The sequence below is a fragment of the Panthera tigris genome, chromosome B3 (genome assembly GCF_018350195.1).
Source record: "Panthera tigris isolate Pti1 chromosome B3, P.tigris_Pti1_mat1.1, whole genome shotgun sequence".
Lineage (NCBI taxonomy): Eukaryota > Metazoa > Chordata > Mammalia > Carnivora > Felidae > Panthera > Panthera tigris.
In genome coordinates this window covers 5,842,834-5,869,014 of record NC_056665.1, presented here as the reverse complement: position 1 = coordinate 5,869,014, position 26,181 = coordinate 5,842,834, and the positions used below count along the sequence as shown (strand labels likewise).

General features: G+C 54.4%; 1 protein-coding gene across 3 annotated transcripts in view; it reads left to right on the top strand.

Annotated features, from left to right (window-relative positions):
- Window positions 1–26,181, top strand: part of ZNF710 (zinc finger protein 710) — a 70,470-nt gene that overhangs the window by 24,344 nt on the left and 19,945 nt on the right. The window contains exon 1 of one of the 3 annotated variants that reach the window (XM_042988044.1): window positions 22,663–22,944. The exons of the other annotated variants lie outside the window; for them this stretch is intronic. Coding sequence (XP_042843978.1) covers window positions 22,925–22,944 — 20 coding nt within the window. The 5' untranslated portion in view covers window positions 22,663–22,924. Of the gene's footprint in view, window positions 1–22,662; window positions 22,945–26,181 lie in introns of those variants that run through there. 3 annotated transcript variants of the gene reach the window in all.

Here is a 26,181-nt window from a genome sequence, read left to right as displayed (position 1 = left end):
CTTTTAAAATCCTAGTCAATACAATAATACTGAAACAGAAATACGTAATAAAGAAGAAGTAAACGTCTCGTATGTACAGTTTACCCTGCACCAAGTCTTGGGCTAGAGGTTGATTTCCAAAGTTTAGAAATAAAAAAGTCATCAAAAAACCGGCAGATTTGACTACATTAAACAAATGGGGGGAGGGGCCTGGGTGGCTCAGGTGGTTGAGCATGGGACTCTTGATTTCAGCTCAGGTCATGATCTCATGGTTTGTGGGATTGAGCCCCAAGTTGGGCTCCGTGCTGCCAGAGCAGAGCCTACTTGGGATTCTCTCTCTCTCTCTCTCTCTCTCTCTCTCTGCCCCTCCTTTGCTCTCTTTCAAAATAAACTTAAAAGTAATTGTAAGTACTATGTGAATTCTACAAAACAATCGACAGCCCAGGGGAAAAGATTTTATCATGAGATACCTAAAGGGTTAAAATTTCTATTCTACTAAGATCATGCATATATTTGTTTAAAAAAAAGAAAAATCGAGGTTTAAGCTTGAAGTGAAAACTGAACAGCCCATAAAATTAGCAAGAAAATACGCTGCCCGAAGAAATGCTGTGTGGTAAGTAAGCTCTGTGAGGTCAGGGACCAGGTCAGTTCTCTAGATAAATTAATGTAGTGCAAGGTTTCTTAAAGTATTATACGGTTTTTTACCGTTTAAATTTAAAGCAGGAGTTTTCATCAAGGTTTTATCATGAAATATTGCAAATCTATAGAAAAGTTGAAAGAATAGTACAGGAAATACTTACACACCCAGGACTAGAGAGAACAGATACTGACATTTGCCTTATTTGCCTCATACGTACATGTGTGTGTGTGTGTTTGGTTTTTTTCCGAGCCGTTTTGAAGTGAGTTGCAGAACACAACTTGTTCTTGAAGTAACAAATTACTTCAGTTGTGAGTCCCAAATTTCCCAGAATTTAGCTAGCTGTGCAGAGGATCTGGGAGCGTCGTCCTCCCAGAGTGTCTCTGCAGATTGTCCTAGAAGGCATTCAGGAGCCACAGCTGTGACCTTCTGTTACTTAAGAGAAAAGAAAGTGCGTAATTAATTGTCAGGCCCCGCGCTGGGTGTTTTACTGACGGCCTCCAGTTTCAACAGTCCTAACTGTACGAAGGGGGTGTTATGCCCATTTTCGGGGAAACTGAAGCTCAGGGAGGTTAAGTGACTTGTCTGAGTTCACACGTGGCATTATTCAACCCAGGCCCATCTGACACTGTCGAATTACACGTCTGCCTCTTCCCTTTATCTTCTCTCTGCATGAATGTAGGAAGGCATCTCGTGGGCAGTGTGGACAAACCGGAAGCAATCTGAGTGCCCTTCGGTGTGGGTGTGGACAGGCGAAGGGGGGGATCTGTGTGTTCATGCGGACGTGCCGTGTCGATGAACGTCAATTTTTGTAATGAACGCGCGACATGGAAAGTTGCTCGGTGGTCCAGGTGAGGGGCCACGAGCAATACACCAGGTTGTATACGCCATGATCAACGCCTTGCGAAAACCACGTGCTTGGGGAGGACCTAGAAGAAATACACGAGAAGTGGCTGGGTTAGGGCCAGAAGGAGTATTAATTTTTTTTTAATGTTTATTTATTTCTGAGACTGAGAGAGAAAGATTCAGAGCATGAGTGGGGGAGGGGCAGAGAGAGAGGGAGACACAGAATCCGAAACGGGTTCCAAGCTCTGAGCTGTCGGCACAGAGCCGGACATGGAGCTCAAACTCACGAACCAGGAGATCATGTCCTGAGCCAAAGTCAGAAGCTTAACCGACTGAGGCACCCAGGCGCCCCTGTTTCTTTACTTTTGAGAGAGAGAGAGAGAGAGAGAGAGAGAGAGAAAGAGAACACGAGCGGGGGACGGGCAGAGAGCGAGGGAGACAGAGGATCCGAAGCAGGCTCTGTGCTGACAGCAGAGAGCCCGATACAAGGCTCAGACTCGCAGACTGATCATGACCTTAGCCGAAGTCAGAGCTTAACTGACTGAGCCATCCACGTGACCCTTAATTTTTTTTTTTTCTCTTCCATCTTTTTCAGACTCTTTGCAATGGGCAGGTTGTTTTGTTTTTGTTTTTTTTTCAACTTTATAATAGAAATTTTTCATCAGAAGAAGAAATTTGTACCCACTTTCCAGTTTTGTAAGTTCATGGCAGGGGAAGGCTCTGCTCTGTGTATTGCTGTTCTTTTATTTCCCGGTGCCCAGGCCCACACCTGGCATATTACGGGCATAATAAGTGTGCAGGAAGAGTGCCCACTGGGAAACCTCTCAGGGCCCGGGACGCGTTTGCAATTTCCGCCAGCTGGCCTCCCCAAGAGCAGCCACAGACCAGGCATGTGTCACGGGGTGGTGTATTTGCAGCGGGGGGAGATCTCCCGGCGCCACCAGAAAGGGCCCCCGTCAAGGTATAGGGGCCATTTGGGCCGTTCAGCATCACCATGGCATTTAGTGCTAATATCCATGCAGAGTAAACAAACTCCAGTCAGACAGAAACAGATTTTATGTCCTTCTCAGACTTGCAACATGGATAGTAAGGATTATATGGGCAGTTATTGTTTATTGAGTGCTAGCCATGTAAGGATTATGAACTCTATTACGTCCATTCTATGGATGAAGAAACTGAGGCACAGGGGAACGTGGCATGAGTTCCGGGACGAGTGTTGGTTTTGCCAGGAACTGAACTGTCAGCAAATCACAAGCCTTCTGGGCTTCAGGTCCCTTGTTTATGAACAGCACCAGCTGACATTAGTTGAGCATTTACTCCGTTCCAGGCCCACTGAGCCGAGATTGTGAGGCCGCCTTCAACCAACAAACCGGATTTATTACACTGGTCTCTCAATGCCAGGGACGGACGCTGCCCCCGTGCAGTCAACCCAGTTGGTCCTGTTCGTTTAAGCTTGTCTTACGTTCACAAGGCCAGAACTTTTTAGCCCCTGGTGACACCCTGTCACCCCCGGGTCTTACACAACAGGGGCATGTTCAGTGGCCACACCATTTGGTATACACTGCTCGGGAACTTGTTACGTTACAGTTCCCTGCATCCAGCCCCCAATCCACCGGATCCCGGCAGGGCCCAAGAGGCCGCATCTTTTCTTCTGTGTTTAATTAAAAAAAATTTTTTTGACGTATCTATTTTTCACTCACACACACACACACACACACACACACACACACACACACGGAGTGCGAGTGGGGGAGGGGCAGAGAGAGGGAGACATAGAATCCGAAGCAGGTTCCAGGCTCCGAGCTCTCAGCACAGAGCCCGACATGGGGCTCGAACCCACGCACCATGAGATCATGACCTGAGCCGAAGTCGGACGCTCAACTGACCGAGCCCAGGCAGCCCCCCCAAGAGACCACATCTTGAAATAACGTCAGGTGGTTCCTACCTGCCAGTCTTGTTATGGCCAACGTGGGCCAACCTTGAACTGTTCAGTGGCCTTTTCCTTCTGTGAGTAAACCTGCGAATGCTTGGGCTAGTCCACACCGAAGCTCATTTCCTTCTAGAGGAACCCAGCGGAGCGATGAATGCGGCTAAGGATTGCGAATTTCATACTCGGACTGAACACTTGTGGATTTCCCATTGACAGAACATTCTCTTCAAACCTCGGCTCCGTGGAGCTCAGCAGGCCATGTGCAGTTGAATGTAAATTCCGAGAACACTTAAGAAACTTAAACGTTTGTTATTTTTCTGTTTTGAAGAGACAGGAGGGGCCGCCAAGACGACCTTCGAGAAGGCAGATTGGAGGCTCTCTCACCTAGCACCGTTCGCACGAGAACGTGTGTATCTTTGGACGTGTGTATCTTTGGATACACATCTACCTTTAATCTCTCAAGTGTAGGAGCACGGTCACACATTCTCAGGCCGGTGCCACACAGAAGGACGGGCCATGGGCTGAGGGTGTGCTGTTCTGTAGGGTGTCACCTGGCCGAGAGGAATTGAGAACGGGGTTTAGCAACTTGTCCTGTGTGATGCTACCTGGACGACATCCCGGGGGGTGGCCTACGGCTGTATCTTGAACCACTGTGGGCGTCGTTGACCTGCGGCAGGGAGGAGGCCGCCCGGTAGCTTTATTTATTTTAATGTTTTATTTATTTATTTATTTATTTTTTTGAGAGAGAGACAGAACAGGGAGGGGTGGGAACAGAGAGAGGGAGGCACAGAACCCGAAGCAGACTCCAGGCTCTGAGCTGTCAGCACAGAGCCCAGCGCGGGGCTTGCACCCACAAACGATGAGATCGTGACCTGAGCCAAAGTCGGACGCTTAACCGGCCGAGCACCCCCCCGGGCGCCCCTAGCTTTAGTTCTTCCAGGGATCTCAGCAAGCCAGTTCATGCAGAAGGCGATTGGCTGCCACACCAGCTGTCCGCTCCATTGTGAGCCCTTCTACTTGTCCCAGAGGACTTGTGTACAGCCTGGTCGGGGAGCCTGCGGGAGAGACGTGTTGTCCAGGGGTAGAGCGGGGTGGTTTCAGAGATGGCCCTGGGAGTCCCTGCAGGCCTGGCTTTGCAAATAGACACTGGCGGCTGGGACTCTGGCCCCACTGGCTTTCTCTCTCCGTGTCTCAGGGGTTCAGAAAATGGGGAGTGGCGGTCCCTCCTGGAAGGGCTTTCGTGCGAGATAAAAATGAGATAATACAAGGGACTCCGCGCTTGAGAACGGGGGATGGGTTCTTTGTGTTGTTTTGTCTGTGTTATTTGAAAAAGTAGATTGCATTGTGGGTCTCCAGGAAGTTGCCAGCTGCCCTCCCTGTTTCTGAATTCCTGTGTGTGTGTGTGTGTGTGTGTGTGTGTGTGTGTGTGTTGTGCCCTTGCTCCGGGGAAACAGTCATCAGTTTCCTGCTGATTAATTCAGTTCCTGGAGGGCCCTCCCTAGGAGTGAAGGGGCCCCGGCCTCCTGCCTCCACTCTCCTGGCCCCTTTTAAGAGGCCCACCTGCCCTCCTGCCACCCTGGGGCCCAGGACAACCTTTGCAGGTCTTTGGAGCCTGGCTTTGTCCTGGCCGTGGGTGGGGCTCCCAGGTCCCAGCTGCCTGGAGTTCTGTCCCAGGGTGTGTTTCCTTTGCACACCTGTCACCTGTGGGGACATAGGCTGCTTCCATGTCACCCCCAGGTTGGGCCCGAGAGGTTTTGATCATCTGAACTGCAAGCCCTTGGAAATGATGCTGTCGGGGTCCTCTGCCCTTTGGGAGCAGGAGGCTGATGGCCAGGGCTCCAGAAGAGCACCAAAGTGGGAGCGGTGAGACCCTAGGATTTCCCTCCTGGTAGAAGGGGAGTTTGGAGTGTATGCCTTTGGTCTTCAGAAGGAAAGTTCTGGCAGCAGGGAGAGGCCAGTGTGTTAGGATTTGGGGTCCCTGGTCTGCACCTTGGCCCTTGAGTGAAGGACTAGCAGAAAAGGGGAGCTTGGATGCGGGCTGGGCGCGGGTCAGGCCCACGGTCACCATGTTGGGCTGGATCTGCTTTTCTGCTTCATTTATTTTATTTTATTTTTTTGAAGTTTGTTTATTTTGAGAGAGAGAGAGAATTCCAAGCAGGCTCTGTACTGTCAGTGAGGAGCCCGATGCAGGGCTCGAACTCCTGAACCGCGAGATGGTGACCTGAGCCGAAGTCGGTCGGTTAACCAACTGAACCACCCAGGCGCCCCCCTGCCACTTCACTTAGAGACTCCGTGACCACACAGTGGTCCCCTGAATGGTGTGGGGGCCACACGCCTGAAGCTGTGGCCTTGCCCCCAAACACCGCAGCTCTCCGGCTCCCTGCATGGAGCCCTCAGCAACCACAGACGTGGCGTCTCCACTGTGCGCAGAGGAGCCCAGCTGTTCCCGGATGTGGACCCTCGGCCGCTGGCCGACTGCGGACGGCAGTTCTCCAGGACCGGGCGGGCGTTCAGCCTGGCTTTTGCGCCTGAGTGCCACCCGCGCCTCTTACACCGAGGGATGGGGTCAGGACCGTATTGTGCCCAGGGTGTGGCGGACCCTGAGCGCCCCCAGCCTCTCACGCTCCCTAGGAGTCAGGCCGGGGATGGGAAGCCCTGTACTTGATACCTGCTGGCTGAGTCAACAAGGCCAGGTTGTGTATTTGGTTAGCAAACAGGGAGCCGCAGCCGGAGCCGGCCCACTGCCTTCCTGCTCCCTGCCTTTCCAGCAAAAATGTCCTCTGGAAAGGTCAGCCAGGACCGGCCACATAATTTGCTGTTCCAAAATGAAAACGAGGGCCCCGTGTGTGAAAATTAGTAAGAGTCTCAAGATGGCTACAGCAGAGCTCAGTGGACCCAGCACCGGCCCTCCCGGGAGCCTGGTGCCCCCGGGGGGACCACACCCTGAGGTCAGCATTTCCCAGCCTCATGGAGTTCTGATGCTTCTGGGGTGACCAAACTGGGCTTCTCTTTGGAAGAAGAGGGACTTTACTGCCACAGCAGCTGTGAGCTCTGAGACACGCTCTCCCCACCCCGTCCCACGGGCAGGCCAGCTTTTCTCAAGGGTTGGAGAGACTTCCACTTCTCTTTTTCTTCTCTGCCCCGTTTCCCCCTCTCTTGGTAAACTCAGAAACGTTGGACCCTCCCTCCCATTCCTCCTCCTTTCCTTCTCACCCTCCCTCCGCCTCTGTTGCCCTCGTCCTCTCCCCATTGCTTTCGTCTGGGGCAAAACCCTTCCCGTGTTTGCTGCGTAGCATCTCCCAACCATCCCTTAGGTGCTGTTTGATTTTCACCTCCCTTTGAATGAGCGCGAATGCTCCTTGGATTTCCAAAGCCCCTCCCCGAAGTGGCTCAAGCAACCACCTTCCCCCACTGAGGGATGTCCCTTCGGTGGCCTCTGGCTCTGTCCAGATGGTCTCTGCCCATTGGGAGCCTGGAATGAGTTCTCATTGTTAGCATTTGTCACTCACCACGGCCTCCCCACATTCAGCTGTCAGCCCTACTGGCCATGGTGGCGAGAAAGCCTGCTCCATTCTTCCCTGTGACACCCCATGAGCCCTGGTGACAAATCTGGCCACGGCTCCAAAAGTTGGAGGCTTCCAGGCTTCCTCCAGGGGGGCCGAGAGAGAGAGCTGAGAGCCGTAGGGGTGGGGACTGTGAAAGATCTAAACAGATAAGCCCAGCGGGGACACCGTCGTCGTGACCTTCCGTCACACTGTAACCAGAAGGACTTTGCACACAGCCATTGGATCACAATCCTTCCTTGCCCAAAGCCCTCCCCTGGCTTCCTGATGCCTGAGAATGGCGTCCAGACCCTTGTGCTGCCTTCAGGGCCCTGTCCTCCTGAAGAAGCAGGCAGCCCGGAGTTGCTGAAGTGAGACTGGAGCCCCACCTTGAAGGATGCTAGAGGTCTGGGGAGGGGGGGATGGGAGGGCACATTACAAGGAAGGGACGGCTCCTGTAGAGGACAGGCGGAAGGTGGAATCCTAGGATGGCTGGGGAGGAGGGCAGCAGGACTGGGAGAAGGTCTGTCTTCGCTCTGATCGGCTTCCTTGGGGGCTTCCTTGGGGGGCTGTACTCCACCCTCGTGCACATTCGAATCGCCCAAGGGCTTTCGAAAATCACCAGAGCCTCTGGGGATGGGCTCGTCCTGGGTGTTTTCATTTACTCCCCCAGGGCGGTGAGTCCGGGAACCCCCTGGGAGCACTTTAGGAAGGTGGCAGGAACCAGCTGCCAGTCCTGGCCGCAGCAAGAATGCACTAGGACCTTTCTCCGGCGATGGGAAGGCTGCCTTGCCCAACCAGCCCCGAACCTCCGGCCGGAATGAACTAAGAGAGCGCTAAGCAGAGCTGGGGTCCCTAGAGAGTCAGCTGGAAGGACCCATGTTCAGAAAGGGAAACGGAGGCCCCATCACCTGTGAGCATCACCCCTGGGTAGCAGAGCCTGGGGCTTCCGGCCTTCGCCACGGCCTGGCTACGGTGCAGTGAGGGCTGAGCTAGTAAGTCACAGTCGAAATGATCTCCGGCAAGTACTTTGTGGTTCTGACTGTTAGAGCATCTTCAGCAGCAGGATCTGGGCCTGAAAGAATTTGTAAGAACTCAGGATCCAGGGGGGCGATGGGCCCGGGCATAAAATATTGAAATCTGGACACACAGGAGATGGGCCTGAGGGAGACGAGATGAGCTCCTTGGGGACGGACCCGAGAGGAAGCTGTGCCCAGGCACTGAATTTCCTTCAGCCCTCAAGCAGCGGGGCTGGGCAGGGCCGGGGTAGCTGGGGCCAAGGCGGGTTGTGAGCCGGCTTGCCTGCGGACTCCAATGCACAGTCCGTGTGTCTTCTGCGTGTGCGTGCGGATCGGGGAGCAAGGCATGGCCCCGTCCTCGCCACGAGCACCTCACTTTCTGCATCGGGCAGATTGGGTAACAAACCAAAGATTGGCCCAGCGCCTGCAAAGAAAAAGTCACACTCCGCCTGCGGGGCGAAGTTCTGTTTTCTCATAACTTTTTATTTTGAAAATGTCGAGCCTCACAGAAAAGCTAAGAACCTTCATCTAGGTTCACCAGTTGTTAACATTTTGCTACGTTTGCTTTATCTCGCTCTCTTTGAGATGGTTTTGCTGAGTCATTTGAAAGTGAGGTACAGGCAGCCCGACACTTCACCCCTCAGTACCTCGGCAGGTGGCTTTTAGGAGCAAGGACTTTCCCCTGTATAGCCGCAATGCCATTATCATGCCTCAAAAATTACCATTAATCAATAATATAGTGTGACATATATCATAATATAATATTCCCCGTTGACCTCCAAAAACGTCTTTTAGGTTCTTTTCCTGATCCCAAAAGGCTCGCGCATCATGTTCGGTGGTTATTTTTCTTTAAACTTCTTTTAATCTCGAACAGTCCCCCTGTGCCTTGCGTGGGCCAGTGGCTTTGAAGCGTCCAGGCAGGCCAGCCGTCTTGTAGAACAGATTCCGGCTTTGTCTTCGAGTGAGTGTGCACAAGTTCAGTTTGCATAGTTTTGAAACTGGCCTGATCATTGCTTCATTGTGTCTAAGAAAGTTCTAAGGCAGAGGGTACGGTCGAGGGTATCTCCTTTGTCCCCTAACCTTGTGTGAGTCATGGGATGCCCCGTCCAGCCACCAGTAAAAGAGGTGGCTTTAGCAATGTTACATTATATTTATAAAATGTTTCCGCTGGCTGTAAAGATTATTTCAGTTGATCCCCGCCAAGCCTGCCCGGAGCGGGCAGGCGTTCTCTATCCACAGTTGGTGGATGGGATTCTGAGAGACTGAGCTTGTGCACAGGTCCATGCGGTAAGCAGACCTGGGCCAGAACCCGGCCCTTGTGACCCGCCTTGGGGCTTCCTGTGCCTCTGCACAGAGGTGGCAGCTGGGAGACTGGGCAGAGGCAGTGCTTTGCTTGCTCCAGACTGGCTAAGTGACAAGGTGGCATCCCCAAACCTCAGCCCTGGACCCAACACGTGCATCCCTGAGTGCCAAACAGAATGTTGGATATACTCTAATAGGATCTAACCTGTCTTTTGTTGTTTTTTTTTTTTTTAATTTTTTTTTTTCAACGTTTTTTATTTATTTTTGGGACAGAGAGAGACAGAGCATGAACGGGGGAGGGGCAGAGAGAGAGGGAGACACAGAATCGGAAACAGGCTCCAGGCTCTGAGCCATCAGCCCAGAGCCTGACGCGGGGCTCGAACTCACAGACCGCGAGATCGTGACCTGGCTGAAGTCGGACGCTTAACCGACTGCGCCACCCAGGCGCCCCTGTTTTGTTTTTTAAGTTTATTCATTTATTTTGAGAGGGAGAGAGAGAGAGAATCCCAAGCAGGCTCCACGCTGTCAGCGCAGAGCCCAACTCGGGGCTCAAACTCACGAACCGTTGAGATCACGACCTGAGCCGAAATCAAGAGTCGGGCGTTTGACCAACTGAGCCACCCAGGTGCCCCAGATCTACCCTGTCTTGACTCATCACTCAGCTTAGTGAGTGATGTGGGTGCGGAGATGCCGAACTTGCCTGTCCCACCCTGGCTGGCCCCACACTGCCTGCTGGTAGTTTTCGTCCTGCACCCTCGCCGTCACAGCCTCCAGCAGTGGTACCCCATCCACCTCCCCACTCCTCCTTCTCATTTGCAGCTCGCATCTGCCGGCCTGGGAAGCCAGATACACAAGCTTGTTAGAACTGGGTCCAGAGGCTGCAAGCGAGGGGCGTGGTCCAGGAGGGAAGAGCACAGACTCTTCTCGGAGGCACGCTCGTCCGATCAACTTCTGCGCTTTATGAGCTTTATCAATGAGCTTTATCTATAGCTCATTGATCAATTCTGGTTTTTTCCTATAGTTCTGAGCTGTCTGGTCTGCTCAGCTGTTCTCTGTTTTGGGGGACAGGTGGGATTGCCGGAGAAGGGACCTCTGGACAAGTGGGGTTTTGCTGTTATGTGTTTCGAGTTTAAAAGGCCTACCAAAGACCGTAAGGCGCAGCATAGTGGCTGGTGGGAACAGCATGCACGTGTGAGGGCCAGAACAGGAGGGCACTTTGGGCACGGTGGCCTCGATGCTGAGGGGTGGGGGCGTGGTGAGGGCGTCCCAGGGCTCAGGCCAGTGTGTCCCGACCGCCTCCCTCCCTGCGCATAGATCATGCTGCCCTTGCCCCAGTGGGCTGTATTAACACGGACCCCAGTTTTCCCGAGGATCTAGGCCCCTGCAGGAGAGCCATGTCTGGGTCTCTGGATCTCCTCGCCACCCCCCCCAGGAAAGGATCCCTGGTGCTTTGGATCTTGTTTTTAAAACCACATGCCAATATTCTGCAGATTTTTCTCCCAAGGCAGTTTCCCTCCATTCTGTTCTGTCTAATTATGTTACCTTGGGCAGGAGCCCGCTGAATTCTGTTCTTTCTCGGAGAAATTTCTGTTCTCATAAATGTATACGCATGGTGCCCTTTCTGGGTCTCTCTTGGCTGAGTCCTCCAGAAAGATCCCAATTTGACTTAACAACGAGTCCTCTGCCAAGCCTTTTTTGCTTGTTTGCTTGCTTTTGGTTTTGTTTTTTCTCAAACGAATGCATATGCATCTTTTTTAAAGTCAAACAATACTGGAGGTCTGGTAAGGGTACAGCCACGGGCCCCACCCACCTCCTCGCCCACCCCAGCCCTCCAGACCCATAAACAGTCTCTCAGCTCTTTCATATTTCTCCTGTTGTTCACCTCCATATTTTGAAAGACTGTGTTTATCCTACCACTTCTCCAGTTAGCAATTTGGGACATTATCTGTTGCTTCCATGTTCTTGCCTTTCCTGCCAATATCGTTCTATCACGATTTGGGGTTAAACTCACAATGTTCATACTGTTCACGGCTAAGCCGAGTGCTGAGCTCTATTTCTTCTTTAAAAAAAGTTAATTATTGTTCTCGGCAGCTTGGTTTTCTGGGTCTATTACTCATTCTTCCCAGTACACCAAAGGATTGAGAAAACATCTATCAGGTGTTTTTATCTATAGCTCATTGATCAATTCTGGTTTTTTCCTAGGCACTGGGGTATCTCGCCGGTGAAATTCTTTAAAGCTTTCTCAAGACAACTGAAAATCTAGTTCATGTGAACGTATTACAATAACCCGATGCCCCCTCCTCTGAAAAGGCTTCTCTGAACCCCCAGCTCCCCGAGGCTGCCCCTCCTCAGGGTGCCCACAGCCCCCTCACCCTAAATTGTAATCACCTGTTTCATTGCCTGACGCGCCCCCTATATACCATGAGCGTGAGTTCTCCAGGGCAAGCCTTGGTCGGGTTCACTGCCTCCTCCCTAGAAATGCACAAGAGCTGGCTGGCACATAGCAGGCGCTCAATAAATATTTGTTGGAATTTGCATCTGTTGGATTGAAATGCAAGAGTAATTATATGCTCCTGGCGGTTCAGTGAAATTTCCGACCCTGCGCTCCTTTGCATTTTCCCGGTGCCTGTTCTCTCGGCTTCCTTGTTGGGTTTGGAGGCCTTTCTGGGCCCGTTCCAACTGAACAGCCCTTCCCAGATGAAGCTAGCAAAGGCAGGGTTTCCTTTCCCAGCTCTGCGGTGCACCCCACCCCCACCCCCTACTAGATTGGCCTCAAGCATCTCAGGGCCTCTGATTGGTCCTTGTCACTCTCTAATCCCAGCCCACGCCACTGAGCTCGGCACAGACTGATGGCTCAGTGGAGAAGTGAGATGGAGGCTCGCTCAATCAATCAGTCAATAAACCAATCAGTCTTCCCGCGCCCAGCCTCTCTGTTCCCAGGCATTTCTCATTATCCAGCGTCTGGATGATCAGAAGGGAAAAAGGAACCTCTGCGTAAAGGTGACCCCATTTTGGGTTTCGTCATGACTCCATGAGTATTGAAAGACAGGAAGAGAGCGAGACGAGGAAAGACAAAGACAGGGGGACCAGGGGCCTTCACCTGTGATCTCAGAGGGACATCTTGGGAGCCATTTGGTCACTAGACTGAGGACTGTGCAAGTAGGGACAGTCCTGTGCGCTGGGTTACCTGGAGCTGAGCACACAGTAGGTGCGAGTCGTTACTGATGTCTGACCGCAGGGAGGAGGGAAGGACAGAAGCCCAGATCTCAGACTGTTCCGAAAGAGGGACCCGGAGTTCTTTTTTTCTTTTTTTTTAATTGATCTTTATTTTGAGAGAGAGAAAGAGCGTGTGTGCGAGCAGGAGAGGGGAGGAGAGAGAGGGAGACAGAGAATCCCAAGCGGGTTCCAGGCTGTCAGCACAGAGCCCGACGTGGGGCTCTATCTCACCAACCGTGAGCCGAAACCTAGAGTCGGACGCTTAACGGACTAGGCCACCCAGGCGCCCCAGGACCTGGGCTTCTTGCGGCACCCGTATACCTTGCAGTGTTTGGGTCTTGGCTAACTCAGGAAAGTGCTGATCTGTGATGTGTCCACGGAGGCCCCTCCCTTGTAAATACAGTGATCCCACCGCCGGCGGCTAATGAAAACGACTCACCCGCCTCTCACCCTCCCAGAACGAGGCCTGACCCGAGCAGGCCTGAGCAGTGCTTCCTTGGCGCCGTCACTGGAGAGGGTGCCCCATGCCCGAGCCGCCAGTGTCATTCATTCCACAAGTAGCATGTGCCTCCTGCACGGCTGTGCAGCCCAGGCCGGCATCCAGCCAGAACAGCTGCCCGGCGCAGACCCTCCTCTGTCGCCCTGGGCCTGGGCCCTCAGCTCTCAGCCAGCTCTCCACCGCGAGGGCCAAGCCGCCCGCGGAGACCGGGCCTCCCCGACAGTGTCACAGCCCGGGGCCCCTCTCCACCTTGGCTCACCCAGGACCCAATGGGAGGAGGCCGACCCCGGAATAAAGCCGATGGCCACCGGCCTGTGCCCCCGCTCCCCGAGAGGGAGCACTTCCCTCGCGGGTGTAGTGAGTTTCGGGGAAAGCCTTTCAAGCCACTCTTTGATGCTTCTCCAGTGGAACTGAATTTATTTTTTGTATTTTTAGGAATTAACTTGCAGTTCTCAGCCTCTCCCTCCCTCCCTTTCTCCCCAGAAAGGAGAGAAGGAAAAAAGAAGAAAGGGTCTGCATTGTCGCCGTGATTGGCACCGAGTGTGAATGAGGGGTCACTGCCTCGGCTGCTCCTTTTCAAGTGCTCCCTCTCCCCTGCACGCCGTATTCACGAGGAACACTCTTCCTTTCAAAGCTCCTGTCTTTCTCTCCTGCTTTGTCTGTGCGCTCTCCTTCCCTTCACGCTCTGCCTTTCATTCTGAGCCCTGCCGGCTCCCTCGGGGACGCTCTCCTCCCGCCCTCCTTCCCCTTCTTCCTCTTCTATTCACTTCTTTTCTTGTTGCCTCTTTCTTTCTTCTTTTTTCTTTCTCTTTTTGAATAGTGCTTCTGTTTTCAAGGGAGAGAACGAACAGAGAAGTCGGTTTATTTGAGCAGAGAGAATGTGAATGTGTTCATTTTCCTCCGTGGCTCCAAATGTGTTAAAAAAAAAAAAAAAAAAAAAGATCCCCGTGCGGGACATGGTTTCCTCCAGGCTCCCACTCCGAGAGGGAAGGGTGTTTGGAAAAGAGGCTCCGCCAGACCAGAGGGAGCCACTCACGGGCAGATGGTTCTCACTGGGAAGTCCTGAGAGTCTGTCACCAGGGGCTGGCCTGGTCCTGCCTTGTGCAGGATTCAGACATAACCCTGGGGACCTGCTCCCTCTCTGCCTGGCCCTAGGGGCGGCCTTGACGTGAGGGTCAAGGTCCGAGGTGGATGCGGACCCCCCTCCCCACCAAACCACCCTGCTCTGTGGGAGCCTCGCTCTCCTGCAAGGGAGGGCCCGGTGGAGGCCGTGGGAACGCGGTGCGTAGGCTGAGCGTCGGAAAAAGGGCCGGGTTCCACACGGAGCCACGGTTGTCCGGTGTGGCCTCGGCCCCCAGAGGCGGGGGACCCTGCTTCGGCTGGACCTGGAGTCCTGGAGAGGAGACTGGGAAACCGGAACTGGAGAGGAGGATCCTTGGAGTTTAGAGGGATGGTTGACAGAAGGTTTGACACCCAGGAAGCATGGGGGGGGGGGGGGAACAGGGAGGAGAGGTGTAGGCTGAGTGATGTCAGCACGGAGGGGAGAGTCGGAGGAAGCCCTGGGAAGATGGGAAAGCGGACGCCACTGAGCTGAGGGAACAGAGGTAGAGGGAAGCCGTGAGCGGCCTGGAGCCCAGGGAAGATGCAGGGCTGCTGCCTGGTCAGGGAAGAGCCCCGGATCCTCTGTGTTTGGAAGTGGTCACCTATGGCGTCCAGCGGGGGAAACAGAGAGCAGGGGTCCAAGAGGGGGTAGAGGACCTGACCCCCTGTTTGGGGGGTAGAGAGAAGGCAAGAAGTTGGGCGCCGCCAGGGGCTGCAGCCGGCTAGGACAGCCCGGGGGACACGGGCGTCTCTGGGAAGGGGCCCTGGGGTGTGGGTGGCCTGGACGATGCAGAGCAAGGGTGCTGGCATAGCCGAGAGGCCAAAGTGGAGGCCTGGGCGAGGGGGTGACTCCCAAGGGCGAGCTCTGTGTGTGTCCTCTGCCGCGCCCCGCACAGCTGGCCCACAGACGATGCCGCATAAATGTTTGTTGAAGTGTGAACTGAATTTGTCCTCGGCAGATGTTTTAATGGTTACCGCACAGCACACAGCCGAGGGCTGTGTAGAACGGAAAGTTGCATTCCCAGCGGGACCCCGTCCCCTACCCGCTGAGGGCACAGGGTATTGAGGGAAGGGGGTGGTCTCCTTCCCAAGGAAGATGGAGACAGGGTTCCAGCCACATCTGCGGAGCAAGGTAGAGGGGACAAGTCAGCAGCGGACGGGGAGGGTGGCGTAAGCAGGAGCGGCTGGGGTCCAGGTGGAGGGAGGGGCTCGGGGAGGTCCACCCGAACCCCTTGGAGGGTGGTTTATTCAGGAAGCGTGCCTGGAGCACGGGCTGTGTCCTCCCCGAGGGCCTGGGGGACAACGGGGAAAGGCAGCAAGGAATGTGGTTATCTGGGAAAGTTTGGGATTTGTACTCCGGGGAAGGACGGAGATGCCTGGGGGGCAGGTGCTGTCCCCGCTGCAGAGAGACATGTGAGACTGGGGCCAGGCGGGGAGGCCACCACCACTGCTCTCCCTGACCCCACCTGCTTCTCAAGACACCTGCTGGCAAACCTGGAGGTTGCAGGAGTTAGGGGTGCTGGCTGCCCGTCAGGTATTTCCGGTTTGGGCAAGAACATCTCACACCCTATTAAGGCCCCCACAGCCACCCTGGCCTAGAGATGAAAGGGGAGCAGATCCTGGGGGTGGGGGGCAGGGGGCAGGGGTGAGGGTCTGCCTCTGGGGAAAGGCTTTCGGAGGCAGGCATGTTTCATGGGCCCCCAGCTACCAGGACAGCAGAGGAGCTGATGGTCAAGAGCTACATCAAGGACCACAGCACCTCCAGTGACCAACAGTATGGCCCCCAGCAGGTTGCCAGGTGCTAATTATAGTAGCAAATAGGCGTGGCAGGTTCTTCTGTGAGCACCTTGAATTTGTTAACTTGTAAGCAGGTGCTGTCAGAACCACCCCAGCTTAGTAAAGAGAATCAGAATATGGGGCACCTGGGTGGCCCAGTCGGTTAAGCCTCCGACTTGGGCTCAGGTCATGATCTCACAGTTCGTGAGTTCAAGCCCCACGCCGGGCCCTGTGCTGACAGCTCAGAGCCTGGAGCCTGCTTCAGATTCTCTCTCTCTCTCTCTCTCTCTCTCTCTCTCTCTCTCTGCCCCTCCCCCATCCATATTCTGTCTCTCTGCCCCTCCCCCATTCACATTCTGTCTCTCTCACAAATAAACATTGAAAACTTTTAAAAAGAGAGAGAAAAGGAATAATCACACCTCTGGGAAGGAGCAGAGGCCAGACTGAACTCAGGCCTTCGGAAACCAGTCTGGGCTCTACGTGACTGCTTCTACTTTTAAAACTCCTAGTATTTGTAACCCTCACAGACCGACACCTTTTCAACCCTGCCTGGATGTCCTAGCAATTTCTTTCCTTTTTTTTTTTTTTTTTCTTTAAGCGTTTATTTATTTTCGAGAGACAGAGACAGAGTGTGAGCGGGGGAGGGGCAGAGAGAGAGAGGGAGACGCAGAATCCGAAGCGGGCTCCAGGCTCTGAGCTGTCAGCACAGAGCCTGAGGCGGGGCTTGAACCCATGAACTGTGAGATCATGACCTGAGCCAAAGTCAGACACTTAACCGACTGAGCCACTCAGGCGCCCCATCCTGGCAACTTCAAGTTGCTGTAAAAGCTTCTAAATGCTTCCTGCAGGCATCAATATGGAGGCAGTCACGGGGAGCACTGCTCTAAAGATGTTCTTAATCTTTCCGTGCCTCAGTTTCCTTATCCGTAGAGTGGGGGTGATGGTGCACACAGACAGTGGTCAGTACTGACTTAGGTAATGCGCGTAGAGTTGGCCCCGGCGGGCACCGACACCCGCCAGCCGGTCTGCTAACATCAGGGTCGTCATCCCCCATCTGTCCAGTGGAGGAGATGCCCATACAGATGCCAGCCAGATCGGCACCCAGCAGGGAGGATCCAATGGCATTGTGCCTGGGAGGGCTTTGTAAACTGCAGAGGGCTGTGCCTGCGTGAGCGGGCGAGTTCACTCCCCGGCCTGAGTCCCCGACGAGCTTGTGTTCCATCATGTGCTTGGCGCCCAGATCTGGGGGCGTTTGGGGGAGGGACTGCGCCAGGCCTCCCGGAGGCAGCGCTTGCTCTGAGCTGGGACGCTGCCCAGCCAGGCCTTGCTGCAGCGTGGGGAGCAGGGTGACCCTTGCCCCCTGGCCTGTGCACGTGTGAGTTCGTGTGGTTCTCACACGAGAAACTTCTCGGGCATTTTCGTTTCAGGGAATCGGGCGAAGCACAGGGGATCTCATTCTCGAATTCTCCCTTCCCCTTGTGACCCCCCCCCCCCCGGGGCTGTGTTTGTGGACGGTGGGTCATCCCAGCTGTTAGAGACTGAGAAGGTGCCCGGGGGCCCCAGAAGCAGGCTACACTTGTGAGGAGAGTGGAGTTTTGTGATTTGTTTCAGAATTTGGTCTTTTTTTAAAGTTTATTAATTTATTTTCAGAGAGAGAGAGAGGGAGAGAGAATCCCAGGTCGGCTCCTTGCTGCCAGCAGAGCCCGATGTGGGGCTCGAACCCATGAACCTTGAGATCATGACCTGAGCCAAAATCAAGAGTCGGTCACTTAACTGACTGAGCCACCCTAGTGCCTCGGGAATTTGGCCTTTTTTGAGCCGCCTTGATGGGTTCCACAGAAGAGACGATGTGTGGCATCTATGAGGACAGCTTCCACATCCTGCCAGGAAAGACACTCTTGCCTCTCCAGGGCTCCACGCTACGTCCTGGGCCCCGAGGGACCCTCATGGCCCTACAGGCATGGGGTCGGGAACGTCCAACCCCAAGCAAGCGGGGGCTTCTTTGTGGACAGACAACTAAGCTAGAATCTTCCATAAGGTCGGGTTCATTTCCAGCCTCTCTCCCTGTGCACCTGATTTGGCTACTTTTTCTTCCTCAGAATCGCAGCTGTTTTTTCCAAGTGGTCATGCTCATTCATGGGAGTGGTAAGAGCATATTTTTAGTAGTAATAAGTATATGCCAAATATTCTAGGGTCCTAGGTGATTCACCTTGTGTGTGTACATACATATCTTGTACATATATATTGGTGAAACCAAGAAATCACCATTTACCAAATTCCAGCCCCGTGTGCCAGGTACTTTCACTCAGTTATATATATATATATTTAATGTTTGTTCATTTTTGAGAGAGAGAATGTGAGCAGAGAGGGGCAGAGAGAGCAGGGGGACAGAGGATCAGAAGCGGGCTTTGAACTCAGGATCCGTGAGATCGTGACCTGAGCCGAAGTTGGATGCACAACCGACTGAGCTGCCCAGGCGCCCCGACTCAATTCTTTTTTAATCTTCTCCATCATTCTGTGGAACAGGCAGCTGGCATCCCCGTTTTACAGTTGGGCAAACTGAGGCTCTGAGAGATGACGCAGGCGGTGGCCAGGCTGACTGCCGCCCCCGTAGGCTGACTCCCAACAGCAGGGACAGCGGTCATCCTCAACCTGGACCACAAGCACCTCTGGGGAAGGCAGATATTTGCTCGTTTTATAATTGTCACCTCCACTAAAATCACTCTGGCCCTTGGGTCACGGCCCCACACGCGTTTGAATTGCAGCATCTGGGGCCCCCCCCTACGCAGATGAGGTCTCTGAAGCGATCTGGATTGAAGAGGAACCCGGGTCCCGCTTGGGCTGTGCTGGCCGCTTGGGACACCTCCTCTGAGTCTGTGGAACCGCCCCCCTCTGGGGACCTGGCCTCCAGGCCCCTCTCCTGGCTCTCCCTGTCCTCCAGGACTCCCCCCCACCTCTCCTCCAGCCCGTAGATGAGGCCCCCCGGGGCGCACCCCGTTAGCTCCCGGTACCGTACGGACCCAGCAGCACCCGGCTGGGATGCCCGACCTGCCTTCCCTGCCAGTCTCTCGCCTGACTTCTTATCTCACAGCTGCACTGTGGGTTCCCTCCACCCGCCCTGTGCGTGTGTTCCCCCCCGCCCGGGCCAGTCCGCGGGGTCCTCAAGTATGCACATGGGCTGCCACTCCTCACATGGGTCCTGTCCCCCAACTCGCTGCGTGAAGGTGACTAAGGAGAGAACAGAGTTGCAAGTTGCTCCGGCTTGCCGCTGATCCCAGCCTGTGTGGACGGCGTGTGTGCCTGATGTCTGCGCGCACACTGTCAGCCTAAGTGTTGCACCAGCTGTCCCTCCCCCCAGGAGATACAGGGAGGCATTACGTGAATGAGAGAGGCATTTTTTTTTTTTTTTCCCTCCTCTCCTGGCATAAATCTGTTCTCGAGTCGGGCGTGTGGGTGACTGCAAAATAAATGTTGATTACGGCATGGGCATCAGCAGGCAGGCGTGCCAGGGGCTCTGCCGGGATGGAGTCCCTGGGGCGACTCACACGGGTTGCTGTGAGAAAGAAGAGGAGGGCTCTGGGCCCAGGCCCCGCTCCTCCCCCATCCTCGCCCCTCCGCACCTTCTCTGCCCGCTGCTCTTCTCCCCTCCTCCATCCTGGGCCTCCAGCTGGCCGGGCCCTCTTCGGCTCTCCTGCATTTCAGCCTCCCCAGCCCTCCCCCTGCCACCGCCGACCTTTGTGTCCTGAGCACCAGGGATCAAGCTCACTGGGCTGGTGGGCTCAGTTAAACCTGCCCACAGCCCGGGGAGATGGTTGTCGCAGATGAGGGGATGGGCACGCACGCAAACCAACGTGTTGGGATGCGGCCGGCTCTGTGGTCCACTCCCTGAGCGTCTGTGGCCGCCTTCTGAAGGGCCAGCTTACAAGGAAAAATGTTCCTGACCCCTTAGGTGGAAATGGAGAAAAAAGCAAAGTAGCTCTGTCCCTTTTGTGGTGCCCCGCACGTTACTGCTTATTTCCTGTCTGCTGCTTTGCTCTACTGTTTCGTAGTTCTTCGTCTCGTCTTTCTTACCAAATCGGGAGGTCCCTCAGAGTGGGGGTCTTTGGGTCCCCCCAGCACCCGGCACTGGCCTGGCCCCAACAGAGTGGATGGGGATAGAAAGAATAAGAATGAGAGCTCCTAGAAACTGAGTCCTTCCTGTGCCCCAGCCGTGTTGTCAAATTCTATCTCCCTGGTCTCCTTGACCTTAAAAGCACGAGCATTTGAGTGAGACCCAAGAGCGGAAACCCAAAGTCCAGCTTTCTTGGGCGTATCTGGGGACTTTGCACAGGTGGCTCAACTTCTCTGTGCCCGGGTTTCCTCCTCTGTAAAGCGGGTTCTGTTAGCAGGACTCCATGCTTTCGATACATGATCTCATCCGGGACAAGCCTGACCTGAAGGAAGAACCTTGGTACGAGGTAGATCCTGTCCATACGCCTACTCCAGCTCACAAGGAAATTGCCCCAGGCCATGCAGCTCATAAGTGGCAGAGACAGGGGTGCAAGCCAGACCTGCCGGACTGAGAGCCAGGTTCCTCACCTCTGATCCTCTGCAGAGCCGAAACCTGTCCTTCCCTTCCTATGTCTTCCTCCTTAGGCCTTGCTCGTGGGGTTCTTGAGGTCCTAAGCCAGCCTCGGTGGAGAAGCTGAGTTGTGTCATTGACACCTCTGTGACCAGGCCCTGCCAGCTGCAGCCAATAGGGTAGGCCGCCACCGGGACCTGCTCCCGCAGCTTGGTCCCAGGGCTTAGGGGACCGATACCAGGACTAATGCCCTGGTCCAGGAACTGGTCACAGCTCCCATAGATGCTCACAAGCCTGCGGGGCTCCCAAAGACCCAGGACCTCTTTTTCTCCATGTGACTCTTGTCTCACAGGGGAGTAATACCATTTTCCACCAGCCCGTCTATTCTGTCTGTCGCTTTGAGACGCTGGGGCCACAGTGATAATCGGCTTGCTTGTAATTTCTGTGGTAAATCTCTTTGTTTCTCCTGTCATTTCTGATCACTCCAGATTAAACACAGAAATGTAGAAAGAAGGTCAGGGGGGCTGGGCCAGGGGGCGGCCTGACCTGCCCCTCCTGGGAACATGGGAAGAAGGGACATTAAAAGGGGGAAAACATGATTATAATCCATTCAAAGCCCCCCTTTACCTCTTACTGGCTGTGTGATTTGGACAAGTAACAGCCCTCCCGAGCGTCGGTTTGCCCATCTGTAAAGTGAAAATTAAAATGCCCATCTCCCTGGGCAGACCTGGTTACAAGAGTGGACACTTCCTTATCTCAGAGGCAATTTAAGATTATGGTGAAGAGTGAATCTTGACAAATGAATGAATCCAGCATCCTGTTTGGAGGGGGAGGGCCTGGTATGTTGGGCATCCCCCCTGCCGTGTGCTGAGGGGGGCGGGGTGGTCCCAGGGCTGCACTGAGGAGGGATTCTGGACCTGGCTTATCCCGAACTCTAGGTCCTGCCCTTGCTTCATCCTGGGGTGGGTGGGGGGAGGCCTCTGGCGTCTCCCCCAGCCCCCTGGAGTGCCTGCCCCCAGTGAGCCCTCACCTGGGCCCCTCACAGCTGTCCCCCCTGAGTTGTGCCTTTGCCTCCTCCCTTCCACGGGTGAGGCCAGAAAGGAGCCTGCGTGGTGGCAGGCAGGGGGCCCATTCTAGGATGTGTCTGCATCTGTGTCTGCGTCTGGGGGCTACCTAAGAAAGAGAACGGTGGCTGGGACTGAATGGAGAGGCCAGGGCTGCTGGTGAAATGGGGTTTCTTTTCCCTCCTTTCTTCCTTCCTTTTTCTGTTTTCCTTTTTCTTAAGCAAGAGGTAAATAAACGTTGCCCTGAGATGACAAGAGAACATTGAAGGAGGTAAAAAACACGGCAAAAAGGGGGTGAGAGACCAGAGGCAAAGGACAGGGGGGCATTTGGACCTTACCCCACGCTCAGGGGAGAGATGAAAGAGGAAAGAACGAGATGGGAGCGCGGGACCAAGTGGCAGAGCGGAGGATGAGGTTGCCACGGAAACAGGAGGAGGGGAGGGATGGAGGGAGAGGAAGACGGGATGGAGAAAGCTGAGGTCTCAGTGAGGGCGGGGCCTGGTGAGGAGGAAGGAAAGCCACGAGGGGCTCCCAGGGCTGAATTAGGCCCTGGAGGAGAAACTGAGGCTGGCAGGGGAAAAACACATGCCCCGGAAAGCTCATCCCTGCCCAGGGCTGGCCTGGGCCCTGGGGAGACCCAGCTGGAGTCGGCTGCACCCACCCTGCAGGGGGGGCCTGCCTCTCTCCAAGCCTCAGTTTCCACAACTGTAAAACAGAAACGGTCCTCCCAACCCCAGAGAGCCACCCGGAAGCCTAGAAATTGTGTGTGACGAAGCTCAGGCCCAGTAAATGCCCGTTCCTTCAGCTGTGATTCTTATCTTTGTTTGTTTGTTTTCCCCTGTTACGTGAAGCTGGTGATCTTTGGGTCCAGCGTAGCGTAGCCGTTTGGAGGGCAACATGTGCTTTTTGCTTCAGGGATCGGAGGAAAGACATGGAGTCTTCCGGAAACAGGAGGCCAGCTGTCCCTTCCCCTGGGAACAGACGGTGGTCCTGAAGCTCAAGGAAGGAAGTCAAGGCTCAGGGGAGGAGGGTGGTTCCACCTGGGGCTCAGCAAGGGACCTCTATTTTTCTTTGCATTTGAATATGGGTGTTCTCAAAAGGACAACCTTTATTCTATATGTGCACCTACAGCAGATAATGGGAGTGCAGAGCGGGGAGGGGGGTGGGGGGAGGGGGGAGGGGTACAGAGACAAGCTCCCTGCCCCACCTTTGTAGTCTGTCATCTAACTGGAGTTCCAGATAGTAAGCCAACAGCTGTATAAATCAATATATCATTAAAAATTGTAATAAGGTCGAGGAAGAGAAAGGGAGAGTATTCAACATATAACTTCTTAGAAGTTGGGGCTGCAGACCTGATCGGGGACACGGAGGGAGTCAGGGAAGGCTTCCCGAGGAAGGTCTGCGAGCTGAAAGGTGAAAAATCGGGAAGAGCATTCCAGGCACGGGAACGGCATGCGAAAAGGCGTGTTCAGGCAAGTCTGTTAAAGAAGATGGAAAAAAGGCCGCGTGTCTGGAGGGTGATAAGTAAGGGGACTTGCCGCTGGCTGTAAAGTTGCCACAGGGGCAGAGACCAATCATGCAAGTTCTTCTAAGCCCTTGGGTGAGGTGTTTGCTCTTGATTGTGGGAGCAGTGGAAATGCCTGGGGTTCTCGGCAAGGTGAGAAGCCAGGATTGTTTTAGCGTTGAAGGTCAAGAGGCAGCTGTGAGGCCGAACTCTTGAGAGCTCAGGACACTTCCTGTAGGCTGGTTGAATGGTGGGAATCCCTTGCTGCCCAGTCCCACCGTGCCCACCCTCACCGCCACCAGACAATGGAAGGCAGACGCCCTGGCGGGGGAGCCTGAGCACGAGTGGCCACCATATTTGATGTGGTGGGACAGAAACGTGTCAGGAATCAGGGTCCATTGTGGGGTGGGGGCTTGGGGCCCCAGTTCCCACATCTCTAAACTTTGGCATTGGACAAGAGGGTCCACAAAGTTCCTTCCAGCCTTGCCAATGAAGATTCCAAAGCCACCACTGAGGAGGGTACACAGCCCAAGTGGCCGAGGCCAAGGGCCATCAGCAGAACGACTGTTCTGCTGTGGGAGAACCCATCTTTCCTGCTTTGTGGTAAAGAAACAGATGCATCTGGCCAGGGAGCCGGTGGGGTGTCAGCCAGGAGGACGCAAGGCCCACGGCTTCTGGGGGCCTGGTGACTTCAGATCAAAGACACCATATCATTCCCATACTGGCATCAAGGGGAAGCTTCCCTGTGTCCTGTGGGCAGCTCTGCAGGCGGCCTGGCATTTGCCCCCATAATTTGTGCATCGGATGCCCGGTTAGTATTTAGGCTCATTTCTATAAGGATCAGAGACCCACCTGCCTTCCCTCAGGACAAAGGGGGTTGACTGTCGGCAGGGATTCCCCAGGCTAGAAGCAGGGGCTGGCCCCATCCAGCGACCAGGGCTCCCCGGGCCTTCCCGAAGGTGCCTCAGTCCATCTCTGACCAGGGCCTCGCTCCTCTGGAGGGGAGCCTCCTTCTCCTCCCCAGCCCCCACTCACCGTACCCCAGTCTTGCTCAGGATCTCTGCCCCCTCGTGTCCTGGCCTGACTCCATCTAATGGCAGGTCTTCGTGAGTTCCTTGTACGTCTGCTCCTGTGGGTGAGGCTGTGAGGCTTGGTGCCTAGCCCTGTTTCCAGAAGAGGAACCCGTTTCGCCTAAGCCCATCTGGGGCACGGGAGGAGCAGGCCAAAGTGTGGGTCCGGCTCCTGTGTGAACTGCCTGTGTGGGGTGGCCCAGGCTGGGAGTGAGGCAGCTGCCCACAGGGGAGGGGGAGGAAGGAGCCCACGTGGGATGGTTTGTCACAGCTTCAGGAAGGTAGAGTACTCTGTTTGTTTTAATTCCAGTACAGTTAACATACAGTGTCACGTTAGTTTCAGGTGCACGATACGGTGATTCAACACCTCCATACATCACCCGCGCCCATCACAAGTGCCCTCCTTAGTCCCCATCCCCTGTTTCCCCATCCCTCCCATCCCCCTCCCCTCTGGTGACCCGCAGTGTGTTCTCTAGCGTGAAGTCTGTTTCTTGGTTTCTGTCTCTCTCTCTTTTTGTTTCTCCTTTGCCCCCTTTGTTGTGTTTCTTAAATTCTACATATAAGTAAGGTAGGGTGGGCGCCTGGCTGGCTCAGTCAGAAGAGCCTGTGACATCTCTGGGTCATGAGTTCGAGCCCCACGTTGGATGTAGCAATTATTAAAAATAAATAAATAGGGGCGCCTGGATGGCTCAGTCGGTTAAGCATCCGACTTCGGCCCAGGTCGCGATCTCGCGGTTCGTGGGTTCGAGCCCCGCGTCGGGCTCTGTGCTGACAGCTCGGAAGCTGGGGTGTGTTTCAGATTCTGTGTCTCCCTCTCTCTCTACCCCTCCCCAGCTCACACTGTATCTCTCTCTCTAAAAAAAAATGTAACAATAATAAATACATAAATGAATAAACAAACAAACAAACAAAAAAAAAATAGCTCCCCGGGCCCCATTCCCAGATACCCAAGGCCTGGGCACCGGCACTCTTAATCAAACGATGCCTTTGGACCCTGTGAAACCAGGATGTTTGCCCTTGGGAGAGTTTGAGGCAGAGAGGTCACACAGATACAGTGGGCCCAAGGTTGTCCCTCTTGCCACAGGGGCTCCATCCCTTGTTTTCTTGAATTTAGGGATCCCTGTGGCCTCCCTGGAGGAGGGGGCCTCACACAGTGGCCACTCTAGGGCAGCCAGGCCCTCCTCAGCCCTCAGCTTGTAAAGCAGAGGTGTGGCTCCCAAGGTGGGTGCGTCTGGGTGCCCCCAGGCCTGGGAGGCCAAACAGGGAAGGGCTTTCAGACCAGGCCTTGCTGCCACAGGTCTGCAGGAGGAACTGTCCTGCCTGCGAGGGTGTCCCAGGTAAGAATTACTCAGAGCTCCTGGGCCTGAACCCCTGGGGACTCTGAGCAAGGCCTCCTCTGTGCAGCCTGGAGGCCCCCCCTGTGGAAGAGGCAGGATTGTCCTGAGGTTGAGGCAGGTATAGAGGCAGAGAAGAGCAAAGCATCTGTGGAACTCTGGCAAGGATTTCACCCAGGTCCCACTCATTCCTTCATTCGTTCATTCCAGAGCCCTCAGTGACCGTGGGCTCTTTCCTCCTGGCCTGCCTACCCCAGTGTCTTTCTGTCAGCACTCTCCCCCACTGGGCCCACCGTGTTCCCCCACCGTCACTGTCCTCTGGGTGGGATGTCTGGTAGGGGAGATGATCATAAACATACAGTTATGAATCAGCGTGATCGTATAGACTTTTCCAGAGAAACAGAACCAGTAGGATGGAGATATATATATATATATATATATATATATATATATATATATATACACACACACACACACACAAAGAGAGAGAGGGATTTATTTTAAGGAATTGGCTCACCCAATTGTGGGGGCTGGCAAGTCCGAAATCTGCAGGGCAGACTGGCAAGCTGGAAACTTGGGCAGGATTTCCAGGATTCCGTCTTGAGGCAGAATTCCTTCTTCTCTGGGAAACCTCCGATGTTCTCCTAAGGCTTCAGCTGACCGGATGAGACCTGCCCCCATTACGGAGGGCAGTCTGCTTTGCTTAAAGTAAACTGGTTGTACGATGTTGATCATACCCACAGGATAGTTCCCTGCAACATCTAGACGGGTGTTTGACCAAACAGCGGGGCACCGCGGCCT